At 40.2% G+C, this 16087-nt stretch overlaps 1 protein-coding gene across 3 annotated transcripts in view; it reads left to right on the forward strand.

The window, feature by feature from the left end:
• The window catches only part of COL9A1 (collagen type IX alpha 1 chain), a 68973-nt gene that overhangs the window by 20536 nt on the left and 32350 nt on the right, over nucleotides 1–16087 (forward strand). For all 3 annotated transcript variants that reach the window (XM_067702864.1, XM_067702866.1, XM_067702865.1), the window contains 12 exons: nucleotides 465–518; nucleotides 1161–1193; nucleotides 1930–1986; nucleotides 3395–3448; nucleotides 7822–7875; nucleotides 9172–9225; nucleotides 11798–11851; nucleotides 13238–13291; nucleotides 13412–13465; nucleotides 13589–13642; nucleotides 14449–14502; nucleotides 15530–15574. In XM_067702864.1, the coding sequence (XP_067558965.1) occupies nucleotides 465–518; nucleotides 1161–1193; nucleotides 1930–1986; nucleotides 3395–3448; nucleotides 7822–7875; nucleotides 9172–9225; nucleotides 11798–11851; nucleotides 13238–13291; nucleotides 13412–13465; nucleotides 13589–13642; nucleotides 14449–14502; nucleotides 15530–15574 (621 nt within the window). The remainder of the gene's footprint in view (nucleotides 1–464; nucleotides 519–1160; nucleotides 1194–1929; nucleotides 1987–3394; nucleotides 3449–7821; nucleotides 7876–9171; nucleotides 9226–11797; nucleotides 11852–13237; nucleotides 13292–13411; nucleotides 13466–13588; nucleotides 13643–14448; nucleotides 14503–15529; nucleotides 15575–16087) is intronic.

A 16087-nucleotide genomic window follows, 5' to 3' on the forward strand; every position in this document is an offset into this window, starting at 1 on the left:
ATAGCTTCTGGGTGAAGAGCCCCAGGGGTGGCTGGCCCTGCAGAGGTGACGACCTTCCCTGTTGCAGCTTCAGGCAGGCGCAAGCCTTCCTTGCTGCTGTTAGCTGGGCAGCATCAGCAGTGTTGGCTGTCCTGGTTCCCCTGATAATCAACTAGAGAAGTACGTAGTGTTTCCAGTTTGTTTGCAGAGTAGATAAAGTGATCATCCTATAGAGAAGGACTGGCTTTTTCCCCCAAGTCTCCCTCTGCCTTGTCTTACTACTTTGGTGAGACCGGAACTCCTTTATTCTTCTGGCTTTGTGGAGGTAGTTGGGTTGTGGGTCCCCCATCGATTTTGGTGGCAGGTCCATGCAGGCTGAGCTCTGCAGTGTTTCTAGGAATGTCAGTTTCTCATGCCTCGCCAGTTTTACGCACTATGTTTTGACATGTGTATAACCACTGTGTCACAATTTTCAAATAACTTAGGGTGACCCTGGGAGAAGAGGACCACCGGGCCCCCCTGGTCCCCCGGGACCCAGCGTAAGTTCTTTGAAGATTGAATTTCTCTGTGCCTGAGGGTTGGGATTAAAGAAACCTAAGAACCAAAAATGGAAGTACCTTTAAGTCAAGTCATTGTCCTAAAATTCCAGAATGGCTATGATTTTTTCACTCATTCAGAGCATGGTCTTTTTAGGCCAGAACAGTAGAGAAATCACAATAATTTAAAAGATGGTTTTCACGGGGACTGGTTTACTGATTGTATTTGAAGTGCTTTGAGGCTTGTGGTTTCTCAAATGTTCAAACCTTGGACATATAAAGGGAACATTTTCAAAGGAACTCGTTTTTACGAAGGATTTACAGTTAAGTACTTTTAAAAATGCAGTTAATTAGGAGATTATCCTTATTTTTAATTTACGATTTAGAGTTCTCCATATTTTCTATTCTCTCATTTTATTTCCCTTCAGTCCCCTGAAAGAAATAATCTACTGCAATTTAGTTTTCTCCAAACAGAAGAGGCCAGGTCAAGTTTTTAGAATGTTAGCGTATTATACGCTATTTATTCCGTATAGGTTATTGAACAAGTACACTGATTGTATTTTTGTCCAATGAACTTTCTGTTGTTAGTAGTTTGAATTAAAATGTTTCACTATATTCTTAACTTTAGTATTTTCTTTACTTTAGGGAACAATTGGCTTTCATGACGGAGATCCATTGGTAAGACGTTTTCCTTTGAACAAAGTACAGTTTAGGTCAAAGACCAGGAATTCTCTTTAAAAGGTGAATTCTCTTTAAAATGACCTCACTGGAATATGTTGTATTTCTGTCTTTTACTTTACTCAGATAGCAGAGCAGTCGGCCGGACTGGTGAACTGGTCGCTTGTGTACACTCAGAAAAACCGTTTTTCATTATAGAAATACCTTTTTTTCCATAATCTTTTTACTTTATGACTAAGACATGCTTTTTCACCAGAAGTCAAACAATCCGCTCTGAGACTTGTTTTCCTTATAGACTAATATTCAAACGATGTAGGAAAACTGCACTAAATGCAATTTTGGTCCATTTGTTGGGGGGACGTGACCCTCAGGACAGAGCTGTTGGAGTGGGGGGCAGGTGGGAGGGGACAGAGGTCAGGTCCTGGGACAGTGGCCTGTCTGCAATCATTTTATTTCTTTAACAAGTTAAATCTGAAGTAAATATGGCAAAATAGTAACATTCATTAAATCTGGGTGGCGGATACGTGGGGAAAGGGTTTGTTATGTTCTCTGTACTTTTCTGTAAGCTAGGAATATTTCCAAGTTTAAAAATAAAAGAATAAAAAAGGAAAGGGGTTAGTCAGAGTTATTTCATGAATATAATTGAATTGGGGTTCTGTAGCTGGACTCCTAAAGGAGGTACCATTTTGTCATAAAGTAGAAGCTCTGGTTTACTGTCTCTCTGTCTCTCGGGCAGTGTCCCAGTTCCTGTCCACCGGGCCGCTCTGGATATCCAGGCCTGCCGGGCATGAGGGTAAGAGAATAGTTTCCATGCTGTATTCTGTTTTCTGTTTTCAAGAGTATTATCCACAGGAAAAGGAGAGCCTTTCCTTGAAGCACTGGCCTTTCTGGTGCGGAGTGCCCACTTTGATGGATTGGGAAAGTCTGTGTCGCTTATTCTGTGGTCCTTATACAGTCCTGGAGATTCCCGCTGGTACCCTGACAGACACAGATGCTTGATTATTCAGTGCTGTTCAGGGAAGAAATACCAGTGAAATGTATTGAATGGAGGGACCCTACAACACCAAATGAAGGTTCAGAAGTTTGCTCCAGTGATGAGAGATGCGAGCCAGGGACGGTACACATGATGTATGTGAAACTGGTTTAGTTAAAAAGAATTGGAAAAACTGTGCAAAATAGAGAAGAAAAGAGACTTTCCAAAAGTGTTTTTCTCTCACTCTGCCATCATAACTACTTCAAAATTGCCCATAAAAATAAGAGAATAAATACCAAAAGCTGGGGTTAAATGGCTTTCTCTCTCTAGTCCAGACCAGGGAAGTTCTGCCAAAGATCTCAAAGGCTCCAAGGCCCTGGGTTTCCCACTGTGATTTTCGTGGAGGTTAGCTTTGGTGGGTTCCCATAACTGCAGAAGACTTGGGCCTGGCTTGGTGTCTTGTTTTTCACAGAGACTTGCACCCTTGGTACAAGAAAGGTTCTGAGGAAGGAAGCTCTGACAGACTTAATTTCAGAATGTTTATTTCACACTTGCCCCATGTCCCTGACCCGAAGCGCACATATGCTTAGAACAGGTGGCTTGACAGTGAAAGATGAGGATTTCTGCACATGTTCTGCAACCTTCACGGGCTGCCGCTTATAGCTTGTCACCTGCACTTAAACTGTGTACAAGAAGAGGCAGAAAGTCGTGTGTCTGGGGAAGCCCTTCTTCTGCTTCCAGGAAGGAGATGGGCACAGAGGAAGCAGAGGTTTTCAGGGGAGCCTCCAGAGAGCAGAGAGTAGCCCGTTGGGTGTGTCAGCCGTCACCTCTGGAGAGCGAGTTAGTGATGCTGGAGAAGACTCCATGCCCTTCGCCCAACTGTGGGAGGGAGCTGAGGAGGGAGGGTTAGGGACCGGCTGGCAGTGAGTCATTGCCCAGTGGCTGAACTAGGTAACGGGGTGTTTGCTATTCTCCAACAGAGTTTGTCTATTAACTGAAACTGATATTTATTATATACTGTGGTCATGTAGCCCACATGGTGTTATTAAGGTCTTCTAAGGCTGTCATTTCTCTGACATAACCTTTCGGCTAGCAGCCTATGGACATAGATTTGGGGGGAGCAAGGTCATTTCGTGAGCCTTCTGACCACTTTCTGTGCCAAACTCAACACGTTTGTTTGCTTGTCTATTTATTTATTTCTGTACTTATGTACTTTTGCATTTGTTAGGGTCATAAAGGGGCTAAAGGAGAGATTGGTGAACCTGGAAGACAAGGTCACAAGGTAAGGACAATGAATATTTAGTGGGAAAATTGTGATTAGGAGGTCGTGATCACTTTCATTCTAAAGAATTATAAGGAGGCTTCCCTGGTGGCGCAGTGGTTGAGAGTCCGCCTGCCGATGCAGGGGACACGGGTTCGTGCCCCGGTCTGGGAAGATCCCACATGCCGCGGAGCGGCTGGGCCTGTGAGCCATGGCCACTGAGCCTGCGCGTCCGGAGCCTGTGCTCCGCAACGGGAGAGGCCACGACAGTGAGAGGCCCGCGTACCACAAAAAAAAAAAAAAAAGAATTATAAGGGATAATAAAAGCATACTATTTTACCCTTCCTTTTCCAGTGATGATTAACAAGTTCTCAGTAGATGCATTAATATTCTGATTAAGCATCATATTCTAACATTGTTCAGTTACAAAAAAAAGAACAAAGAAAGCGCCATATACTTTCATTCTTTCCTGTATTGCTACCCCTTGCTTTCCTTTTCAAATCAGTCACACTCAGCTCTTTTCCTTGATGGTTTTGATAGTCAAGTGTTATTCTAGCTGGTTGTTCCACTCCACTAAGCAAAATTTTTATGACAGGAGTAAAATTTCATGACAAGTGTTGCTGAGACTAGCAAACAGGGAAGTTGGTAATTGGCTCATAGCCTCTCATCTTAAGTTCTGAAATAATTTATCTGTTTCTGACCTAATTTCAGTGTAACTTAGATTTTGAGTAATCTGGAAGTTAGCAATTGGCACTTATATTATATTCTGGGTAGAAACTGAAATCCACAGCACAACTTGCATTGGGGCTGGCATGTCCTACGGAAAATCCAAGGCTGAAATTTAAAGCAAGGTGACCTATTTGCCTTTTCTTTTCATCCATTAGGATGAAATCTCTTTAGAGTAACTAAGAATTTGACTTCTTGTACGGTAGAATTTTAGTTCCGGTTAATTCCATGATATTTTACAAAGTCAAACTGTTCTTATCAATGTGGGTCTTCTAGACTTTGTTGAATATGCCCTTCTACACCATTATTGGATGGCAGAAGTCTTTTTCTTTAGAAGTTAAGAGCTTGAGAGGCAATTTATTAATACCTTCAGGCAGGCATTAATATTCCTTATTTTTTGGCCGTGCCGCAGGGCTTGTAGGATCTTATTGCCCCGGCCAGGGATCGAACCTGGGCCCTCGGCAGTGAAAGCACGGAGTCCTAACCACTGGACCGCCAGGGAATTCCCAGGCATTAATATTCTTGAACTCCTTAGGTAAAGCTGTTGAACAATCTCAGATAATGAGGATAAATAAGCCAATTTCCAGTACCTTATTACAGTATGAACATGCATTTAAAAAGTCTTTTATTACTTAGGCTCTGAATAGTTAAGGCATTTTATTTATCTGGCATATAACAGCTGGATTCTTGATGTCAAATTGGAGAAAATAGAAAAAAAAATCAAGTACTTTGGAAATTTCTCTGTGTGCTCATTCCTCCATTGAATTTTTCAATTCGTAATTTAAAAAAAACAACAAATATTTATTAAGTACCCACTATGTGCCAGGGTTTATTCTAAGCGCTAAGGGCGCAGAAATGAAAAATGTCCAATATGGCTAAATTAAGTATGACGTACCCATATAATAGACTATCATCTAACCTCAGAAACAAGTGTGTAGGAATATTAAATGACACCAAATATTCAGGAGGTAATATGTATAATAAAGCAGATTTAGTAGACTTCTGCTATTTTTGATGCCCTGCATCCCTTTCTTTTTTTGGGGTGACCTCTTTTCTTGGGGGAACTTCCACTTCCCCATCCCATGGGATTTGGGAATGGACCTGTCAGTCAGAGTGTCTCTCCACTCTCCCGCGAAACTAGCATTTTTGAGACCTATACAAGTTAGTGATCTGGACTTTCAAATTTGGTTTGGTCTTCATTGGGGAACCTGCAAATTGTTTGGTGTGTTAGGTAACTGGCCAAAATTTTCATTAAAAGTTGTTGAAAACTCCTTTAATTTATTTCACATGTTTATGTCACTTAACACTTTCAGTGGTGTCTTTGAAAATCGGCCTATGAAGATAAGATAGCTCCTTGAACAATGAAACTTGAAAGGGCTAATAGATGCTTTTAACTGTAAACTGAAAGCAGAAAGATGAAGAATTATGAGACTATAGGGGTCTGAAGTTAGCTTTCAGATTCACAGTTCTGCCTTGAGTTTACTCTACAAATTAATTAATGAAGATTTAAAAAATTGTTTATAAAGATAAGAATGAATAGTCAAAAATCTTTCAGTAAAACGGTAATAAGTTGCTATTCCTAAATTTGTCATTTAGCTTTGTGGTTATAGATTAGTTATTGTGTGCTATTCATCTGCTGGTGAAATATTTCAGTCAAATACATTACTCCAAGGTTTATCAAGAATCTATGGGAAAATACCCCAAAACCTGCTAATGAAAAATTACAATCACTGTTGTTTTTGTACTTACATGGGGAAATACAAGTAGTATTTAATCATACACATGTGTTGATTGTCCGCTCCATAAACTAGCTTATTCACTGGCTTTCCCATTAGGACCATCTCCCTCCACTGTCAATCTTATGTTCTGATGGAATTAATCTGAATATAATTATGAGACAAAGATCCACTATGTAAGACTCTCAGAGTTCATTCAAACATCAAGTGTAAATTACTTAGGTATAGCCTAGTTCTTTGCACTAGATGCCCAAATGTTCTATATTAACACTGCTACTAAATTTTTTGTATTTCTTTGCGTGTGTGTGTGTGTGTGTGTGTGTTTGTGTGCAAAAACTTCTATGTATAAAGTATAGCATGTGGAGTAGGAAAATGGGTGAATTGAAACATGTAATAAACAATAGAACTGGATTTTAATCTACCATTATAAACAAATATCAAAAACTAAGAATGTTTCTCATGATGAATTTCACAATTTAAGTTATTCATTACCACAGAAAATGTAAAACAGTATATCTATTGTGAAAAGCAAAACCTTTGTCAGAGAGAAAATAACTTTTTTCCCAGAGTCCATAAAGGAATCTTTCTGTAAGAAACAGTAGTTGGATTTCTGTTTAGAATATCCTAACATTTTAAAGTATATCAGAGATTATAAAATTAGTATCAAAAAGTTAAACCAATAATTAGTTAAAAAACATAATGGAAGAAGATTCCATTGGCAATAGCCACCAGGTAGTCAAAATACTTTAGAACAAACTTAAGAAGTATTCAACAAAATGAAAAGAAAAAAACTTTACTGGTGGAAAGAAAAAGAAAACGTTTTGACTAAATATGAAGACACACTGAGTTCTGAGATGGAAAGACTCAGTATTGTGAAGATTCTAACTCTCTCTCTACAATCTATTAATTTAATGAAGTCCTAATACAAAGCAAGCAGTGTTTTTGTGAAGATTCGCCCAACAATTCCGAAGTTCATGTGGAAGGGTAAACATTTAAGAAAATCTGAAAATAAGAGTAATTATAAATGAAAAATAAAGGTAAAGGAATTCTCCCAACCTGAGATTAAAATGTATTATAGAATTTCGATAATTAAAACATTATGGTATTGACAACATCATACAGCAGAACAGTATAGCTGAATAGGAAGGAAGTCCAGAAACAAGTATATTTATCAATTTAACATACATTAAAGATGAATTTTGCAGCCTGGGTGGAGAGAATCTATTATTCAATAAGTGATATCGGATAGAGTGCCAGTTATCAGGAAAAAAATAGATTTCTACTCTATATTTACATAAAAATAAATTACTGATAACTAAAAATTTCTATGTAAGAAATGAACTATAAAATTACTAGAAGAAAAATATAGATGAATATTCATATATTTTGGGGGTGTCAGAGAAGGCTTTTCCGAGCACCATCAAAGGTAGAAGCCATGGAAGAAAAGACAGATTTAGATTTAAGTACAATTAAAAAAAAAAACTGTGCATGGTACAAAAACTATAAAGAAAAAGTTAAAATGAAAACCATAATTTAAAATATTATAGTTTAAGGAAAAGTTTGCATAGTGTGATCACACTTTCTTAATAATACACCCACAACACACATACTTAGAACATGAATGCATACACTCCCTCTCTCTCTCCCCCTCTTCCTCTTTCCCTCCCCTCCTCTCTCTCTCTTTAGAAAAGCTTTGAAAGGATAGCATCCAAAATGTTACTGGTGTTTATAGTGGAAAGGTGGGATTTGGGTGACTTTATATGCATCTCTGTATTTTCTGAATGTTCTGCAATTAATATGGACTACTCATATAAAATAATTTAAGCAAGTATAGTAGACTAATTCAGGAGATGCCAGATGAACTTACCACGTGCCAAGTTAGACCGAGCCCATTTCAGTGTCCATTTGGTGCCCTTCTCTCTGTTTTTTCAGGGTGAAGAAGGAGACCAGGGCGGAATTGGACAGGTTGGAGCTCAAGGACCTCCGGTGAAGTATTTTTAGAAACGTACTTAACTATGTTGCGGGACCCTGGTGATCTTTGGAGGATATCATTACTGCTTGCTGAACTTCTGGGATTTGGGAGAGGATATGCCAAAATATTTCTGTAAAATTCACAGTTTTTCATTTTTTAAATATACAGCATCTGTCAAGGAATGCAAGATTTGTAAAAAGTATGCTTTTTGGAACACTTATGCACGAGCTCGGGAGACAACACATGTCATTCTCATGTCTCTGCTATTGACCCAAATATTTTTGGAATTCTTTTTTGAATTACCTTCAGAGTCAGAAAATAAGCCCCACAAGAATGAGCGGCTTTATTCTGATTTGGCCAGATCTCACTTTGTGTCCTGACTGGATCACCCTGGCCATGTGTATTTCAGGCCATTCCTAATTGATCTACAGAGAACCGGGACTGACCTGTATGTAAAACAAACAGTTGGAGATGCCCCCTTTTCTGCAGTGAGAGCACGGGGAAATGACTGGCCTAGAGCTACTTTATCCTAAGCCATTGTGGACAGTTAGCAAGTTGCCCAGAAGTGACTACCCCGCTTTCCTGATGGGGCGTCTGCCCGCTGCTTCTCCCCAGGGAGCATCTCTACGGCATCTGCTGCTGTGGGTCCAGACAGTCAAGAATGACAACACTCAGTGTTGAAGGGGGTCCTAGGATCGACGCCCTGCACCCTCATTTTGAGGATTACCCACTCCTGTGCCCGAGAAGGGAGGAGATGGCTTCCTCCTGCCCCAGATTGGGATTCAGAATGCCTTTTATTGTAGAAATGGTGTAACGTAGAGTGATGGCAAGTGAATGATGGAGACCCCAGCTACACTTATAGGAAGAAGCTTTTGTGGGGACCTGTTGCCTTGGATGGCACACACTGGTGGGGAAAAATTAGTCCAAGGTTTAAAATCACGATCATGTGACCCGTAACCATGTTACAAACCACGAAGGAGGCAAAAGTGGCAGTGTATTCTGTGTGAGTTAAAAGTCAAAGGCTTTATCATGATTCTTTGAGGCTAATGATACCTACTCTTTTGCCATCAGTCATTGTTCCGATTCCAGATTTGTGTAAGTCTTCAGAATTTTTAAAAAGGGTTTTAACATCAGAAGAATTCCTTTTGGATTTTTCTTGTAAACCAGGAAAGTTTGTCTGCAATATAATGTCACTTTTTCTCAGTGTTACCTTTGGTTATGATAACATTCTTCTCGATCAGCATTTGTGATGACATCAAGGAATGTGCGCTTCAACTAAAAGAATTTACTTCTCTTTTTTACATTTCCAGGGAGCTCAAGGTTTAAGAGGCATCGCTGGCATAACTGGGGCCAAAGGGGAAAAAGTAAGATGATGATGGTGATGATACACTACCAAAATGCATAAATGTTTACGTTTGGGGCCATTTCAAATATCTTCTTATCTTTAACAACGTCACTTTTTATTTCTTACTTGGTGCTTTGTAGATGTTTGGTTGGGTTCTTACTTTCTGTTATAAACGTAGATGATAGAAATGAGTCATACACAGGATACTTGTTATTATTATATATTTTAAATTATTTTGGGTAAATAGGAGTAAGCAGGGCTGTTACGGTTAATCTCTTTTCTTTATCGGTAGTTGACACTGATAACACTGACACAGTACCTGGAGTGCCCAGCAAAAGCAGAGGAGGATGGAGAGGTGGAGCTGAGGATGGCGCGTTGCCCTTGGTGGGGAGGGCAGGGCAGGGCAGGGATGGCTTGTCTGAGTGAATAGAAGAAGCAATAACAAGGCAAGCTTGAGCATTCATGATGAGCTCAGAAATATTTTTCTTGCTGTGCGTGTGTGTGTGTGTGTGTGTGTGTGTGTATGAGTGGAGGGGGCGTGTCTAGCTTCTCTCAGATGTTAAGGAAATGGTCAGCACTTTGTAGAAAGTTTGTTAGGAAAGCCCATTTGTAGGCTCCAGAGAATTAAAAACGGGGCTCTTTGCCCACCACCCCTCCTGACCCTCGCCTCACCCTCTGCAGAACCTCTGAGGCTAATTCATGTTGTTCTGCACAGAAGCACAGAGTCTTTCATTAGCAACCGGACAAGGATAACGGGCACATTGTAGGTGCTCAGTAAATGAAATTCAACCTTTTCAATAAAGAGATGCACACTTTTGTGGATCGAAGGAATTGCTTCATGAATAATTCCATCACTTTCATTTTTTCAGCCGCTTTCTCTGTCTGTCTAGGTTTTCTCATTGTGCCCGTCTCCCTCTTCTGTTTCCTATAGAATGCGGTTTCTTTTCTAAAAACACTGTATTTTTAAAAACATATTTTGCATTTCTGTACTCATGTTTCCTTAAGGAACATTCTGTGTGTACTCTTCTGTTATTAAAAAATAAATCCCATTTATTTTGAAGTTGCTGATACACAGGCTTTTGCTTTTTCTGGGTTTAAATCACTTCCTAAAATACGTGACCCTCACTTTGAAACCAATTACTGTTCTTGATATGCTCTTTATTTGAGGTATTTTGCTACTTGGTAGTTTTCAAAATTTCTCATTTCCTCTGATTTTTGTCCAATTGCTTTCATTAAAAAGAAAAAAGCTCTTCCGGTGAATTCAGACCTGCGGAGTGGTTACCTAGTAACAGCAGTTAGGGTCTGAGCTGGTGCTGAACAGCAATAAGAGAGAGAGAGAGAGAAAGGGAGAGAGACGGGCAGCGTCCAAGCCATTTCTATAACCGAAGGCTGGCTCTCCTTCCACCAGGCAACGTGAGTGACGACTTCAAGGGCTTTTTCAGGTCTCCCAAACCTCTTCTTCACTGGTGGAAGGAGAACGCCTTCTGCTCTATTCTAGTTTTAGGGATCAGAGGTTTTCAAGGCTCTGTGGTGCCTCTGCTTCTTTCTTTGATTCTACCCACGTCTGAACCTTCTAGCAAAGGTTTTCTAATTTTTACTTCTTACTGAAGACACCGTCCACCTGGTTTTCTTGGCCTGACATTTACCCAATACCCTTTTGACTGTTTTCCATTTCTTTTATCATCTCCTCCTTGCAAGCCTGTTTGTCAGGAGATGGCTTGTTCGCTTCAGGTGCCCATCTGTCTTCTCGTTCCCCTGGTAGATGAGAAGAAGTTTTAAACAGGGGTGTGTGTCTTGTCATGCAGCATACGTAGAGAGCACTGAAAACCCCATATTTTTGTTTTCAAATCACATTTTCATTCTTATAATGAAAATAGGGAGGCGATATGTGCAATAGATAACAAAGACAGAGATAGTTTCACGACGATTAGATTTATAAAACTCTGTAGTTTTTAGCCATCATCACTCAGCAGGGTAAATCTCTTGTGGAGAAAATAGATCAATTACTTTACACATACTGAACCTACCATCTATCCAGGATGGAAGAGGGGATGCTTAAATCCTTATTACAGTTCATTCCTCTGAATCACACGGCTGGACTCCTGATTCTAGGTCTGGGTGGGGATCTTGAGTCCCAGAAATCCCTCCCACTGGTGTGGTGGCTGCGGAGTCCACAGCAGCTACTATTTGGGTGGCCCGTTCGTCTTCACCATCAATGAATTCCTGTAGGGATCCTGAGAACCCTGGAGTGTGATGACCAAACCTTTTCCAGTAGGCTTGCCAAGTTCTCTAAACAGGTAGCTCATATCAGCAATCAGGAATGGACGCAGTGTTTGTTAACTTAAAATATTCAGGGTGGTATCAAAGATTGGGTGTAGGTACTTTTGGTGGGATGAGAGAATGTAAACCAATGTTTTAACATCTGAGGTTTCTGATTAAATACTCCTCGGGTTCACTGATGAATAGAGTATATATTACAAAACACAAAACCTCCTTTTTATCTGGCTATTGAAGTTCTTTAGAAAGACTGGTGTGCCCTTTAGCATACATGGCTGATCTCAAGTTCATTTCTTTGTCTCGTGTATTTCCAGGGCGCTCGGGGCTTAGATGGAGAACCCGGACCACAAGGTCTCCCCGGTGCACCTGTGAGTAGTTTTCCTTTCATGGGATCCACTGATAGATTTTTTCACAATGATCAATGATAGATTTTTTTGCTATATGTATGTGTGTGTGTGCAAGTGTCTTTACGTGTGAATAAGGTGGAAAAATGGGCAATAGTTTCTATATTTATTTAAAATTTTAAAATTAAGACAAGCATCTCTTTTTTGTACAGAGAAATGTTCTTCTGACTTGTTATGGGTTTTGTTTTTCTCATAAGTACAGTCAACTTGTTAAGTTTTTAGGCTTTTGCTGCGTTTTCCTTTTGCTTTGGTTGCTAGGAGGCATAGAGTCACAGAAACTCTCTCGCTTGAAATTCTTGGGTAGTTCTGTCATTTTTCTCTCCTGTGATTTCTGATCTCATTATCTGATCTTCTGACGGCCGTGTGCACACGTGTCCTTATTGTGGACGGCCTCACACCTGTTTTGGAAGTAAATAAACCAAAGAGCTGTTCATTAATATCTCTCACACCACATTGAAAAGAAGAAAAGGTATAGTAAGATAGAATTTCCAACTATCGAGGTCCAGTGGGAAGGACAGAGTGTAACTGAAGGATGACATTTTAAGATCAACCTCCAGAACGTGTGGTGGAGGTAGTGCACCGAGCGGGCCTGAGAGGAAGGAGGGCCTGCAAAGCCGTGCTGGGGGGGAGGCGGGGCACAGGCGGGAAGAAGCCCTGTCGGGGTGATGGGGGTGTGTGCTGCCTTAGGGCCGGCACGGCCTGGGTGCAGAGCTCCTTTTGAGAGGATGAACTTGAATAGATAAGGTCGAAGCACATGATGGAGAGTGTGTGATGCCAATCTGGGCGATCCGAAGTGATCCAGTAGGAACAGGAAGCCATTTGAGGTCTCAGAGCAGTTAAGCAATTCAACAAAAGCTATATTTTAGGAAGACACCTCTTCTCGTCTATTACCGCCTGTACCGTATATCAACATTAGTTGGGTAATTGTGACAGAAATCATTATTATTGACTGGGGGAGCAAGTAATATGGAGAAAAGGTTGGCAACTCGTCCAAACCTCGACCCACCACGATAGTCAATGAGGCTAGAGGATGTGTAGATATAGTTACGGATGTCAAGGTTACCTGCAGTGCGGACCTTAATTTTATTATACTTATTCATCCAAAGAGCACAGAGCATTATGCCTTGACAATGAAATCAATAGACATGTACGTCTCAATTATCTTTATGGTAATATCAATTTTGAGGACCATATAATTTTTATAAAAAGATTTCTTGAGGCATCCATGATAGAGCAAAGCCATTGGGATGAAAGGGCAATAGTAAGGCAGCGTAGATGGTGTTTTATAATTTCGAAAGTCTATCAAAAAGTTACTTTTGTTTATTTAAACGCAATTTTATTTTCATACAGGGTGATCAAGGGCGGCGAGGACCTCTAGGAGAAACAGGTCCCAAGGGAGACAGAGTGAGTTTGAATTCGCGTTCATCACCGCGAGCATGCAGGTTGTGCTGGTCTCTTTGATGTGACCTAAGTACACGTGGTAATTGACTGTGTCTTGTCTGTCTTCTCCCTTCTACCCTGCAGGGGGCTCAAGGTTCTCGAGGAATTCCTGGTCTCCCTGGGTCCAAGGGCGACACGGTACGTGAGCTGTAGTCATCAAGCCCATTTTTCAAAGTGCTTATTTTAATAAAACTTTAGAAAGTGTTGAAGGGAAGAAGAATGTGTTTCTAAGAGACAGTGTGTTTCTTTGTGCGTCTTTAGGGCTTGCCAGGTGTGGACGGCCGGGATGGGATACCTGGAATGCCGGGAACAAAGGTAGCTGTGTGATTTAGTCTAAAGGTGGTGGAGTCGTCCCTGCCCGGGGCCAGCCAAGCACAGAGTTTCCATTACTACGTCATTGGGACTTTTATGGAGCTGGTTTTGGCTTTTTTCCTCCTTCTAATTTTTTAATCAAGTGTCAGTTCAAGATACTTATTAGAAGTCAGAAAGAGAAAGACAAATACCATATGATATCAGTTACAAGTGGAATCTGAAACATGGCACAAATGAACCTATCTACAAAACACAAAACAGACTCACAGACATAGAGAACCGACTTGTGGTTGCCAAGGGGGAGGAGTCTGGGGAGGGACAGACTGGGAGGTTGGGATCAGCAAATGCAAACTATTATATATAGGATGGATAAACAACAAGGTCCTACTGTACAGCAAAAGGAACTATATCCAGTGTCCTGAGATAAACCATAATGGAAAAGAATAATGAAAAGAAGGTATCTGTGTGTATAGCTGAGTCACTTTTCTGTACAGCAGAAATTAACACCACATTCTAAATCAACCACACTTCAATAAAAAAAAATTATTAGAATAGAATGTTTGTTTGCTTGGTTTCAGAAAGTCAGTAAAATTGCCCCATTGATGAAAGTAGGCAGAAGGAAATTATGTATTTTGATTGCATTTCTGTCCTAAGTCCTATCCCATCTCCCCGCCCCGAACTGGGTCATGCTATAAAAGTGCAAGTAAGGTCAGCTGTGCGGATACTCCTTTTACTTAGAAGGTCTTGGTCTTTCCTTTTCTTTAAAGAAGGACGGCAGTTCATACAGATTCAACAAAATTTTTTTTCAGGGTGAACTAGGGAAACCTGGACCTCCTGGGGAAGCAGGGTTGCAGGGGTTACCTGTAAGTATTTGAGTATTTAAACGTTGATTGGTTTATATACATATTTGGAAGATATGCACTTGGGGGAGAAACATGTTTTGTATGTAATTTGATAAGTTCTGGAGAAGAAATGATGCTTTCATTTTATATCTTTACAGTTTTACATTGACATTTCTGTACTTTTTCTCTGAATAACTAGTTATTTCTCTGGTAACCACCCTGAGCTTTAACTTTATATTTTGCATCCCTCCTCTCTCTAGAGTTCACTAAACCTTCCTTATATCGTTTCACTAACCCTGAGCTGTGGTCCAGGCTTTATACTTCCTCCTACTTTTAACCAGTTCTGAAGCTCTTGTACCAGGGTTGAGCCATAAGAGGTTGAGAGGATGTTCAGGGAACGATGTGAGATAATAAGATTTCATTGTTGGATCGTGTGCTATTTTGAATTATTCAAATTGGTGTTTTCCTGCATTAATGTGGCTGGAAGTTCACGTGGGTTATACCACGTGTATTCTTGGCCCTTTGGAGGCAAGTATTTCAAGTTAAAAGGGATACTTGGTAATGATGAGGGCTGCCCTCGGTTTCTTATGATATCTGAAACCTTAAAATAATCAGAGAAATCAGGCCTCCCAGTGGCACCAAATCTCAGACCCAGCATTCTCCTGCCATTCTCTTTTTCTACTTAAGGCTTAGAGTTTTTGATAGGTCCTTGCTTTGTATTCCACACATGAAATCATGCCAGGAAGAGCTCCTGTTGATCTGAAAATAGGATTCTAATTTGGAAGTTCATCCTTGAAAAGTAACTTTAGTTTAGAGCTAGAATTTGCTGTAAGGGTATTCAGACATAACAAGCCAGTTACAGTTAAGTTGCCTTCTCCACTGTGGGTAGGTCTATAACTGTTCAAACTGGGGAACTAGGAAGAATCTCCCTCTAAAACTTTGAGGTTGTCACGACGCCCCCAGCCCCTCGGCAGTATGCAGTGGGCTTGGCATCTCACGGATTCTCAGAGGAGGTGATTAAACCTAAGTTCTCTGTGCGTGCTTTCAGGGTATACCTGGAATTCCTGGCGCAAAGGGTGTTGCCGGTGAAAAGGTAAAAACTTTGTAATTAATATTTTTCTCTATTTCTTTATTCTTTTACTAATATATTTTATGTATCATTTTATATATTTCCAACCTGCCTTTTATTTTATGTTTGACCTTAAGGAGAAATCAAAAAGGCCTTAAGGCTTCAGAAGCTAATCTCTTTCCCAGTTGCAGAAATGGTACTTTGACAAAGCGTTGCTGATCGGACTACCTTCTTGAAAGGGTCATCCTCTGCCAGTGTAAAACAGAGAAAGTTTGGTTGCTCTTTACGATTTACTATGAGGACGATATAAAGCCATAGAAAATGTCAGTGCATATTATTAAGATGATTTATCTTAAGCTAAAAGATATTAAGCATTTTGTTCACATAATGATCAGTTTTAAGTGCTTATATTCGAGCACTTAAGAACAACAGTTGAAAGAAAAAGTTAAAGGGATAAAATATAGCATTACTTTAAATAAAATAGATCAACTGTGAATAACGTAGAAATTGATTACTGTTAGATTACACGGCTCCAGG

The sequence above is a fragment of the Pseudorca crassidens genome, chromosome 13, assembly GCF_039906515.1.
Source record: "Pseudorca crassidens isolate mPseCra1 chromosome 13, mPseCra1.hap1, whole genome shotgun sequence".
Classification (NCBI taxonomy): Eukaryota; Metazoa; Chordata; class Mammalia; order Artiodactyla; family Delphinidae; genus Pseudorca; species Pseudorca crassidens.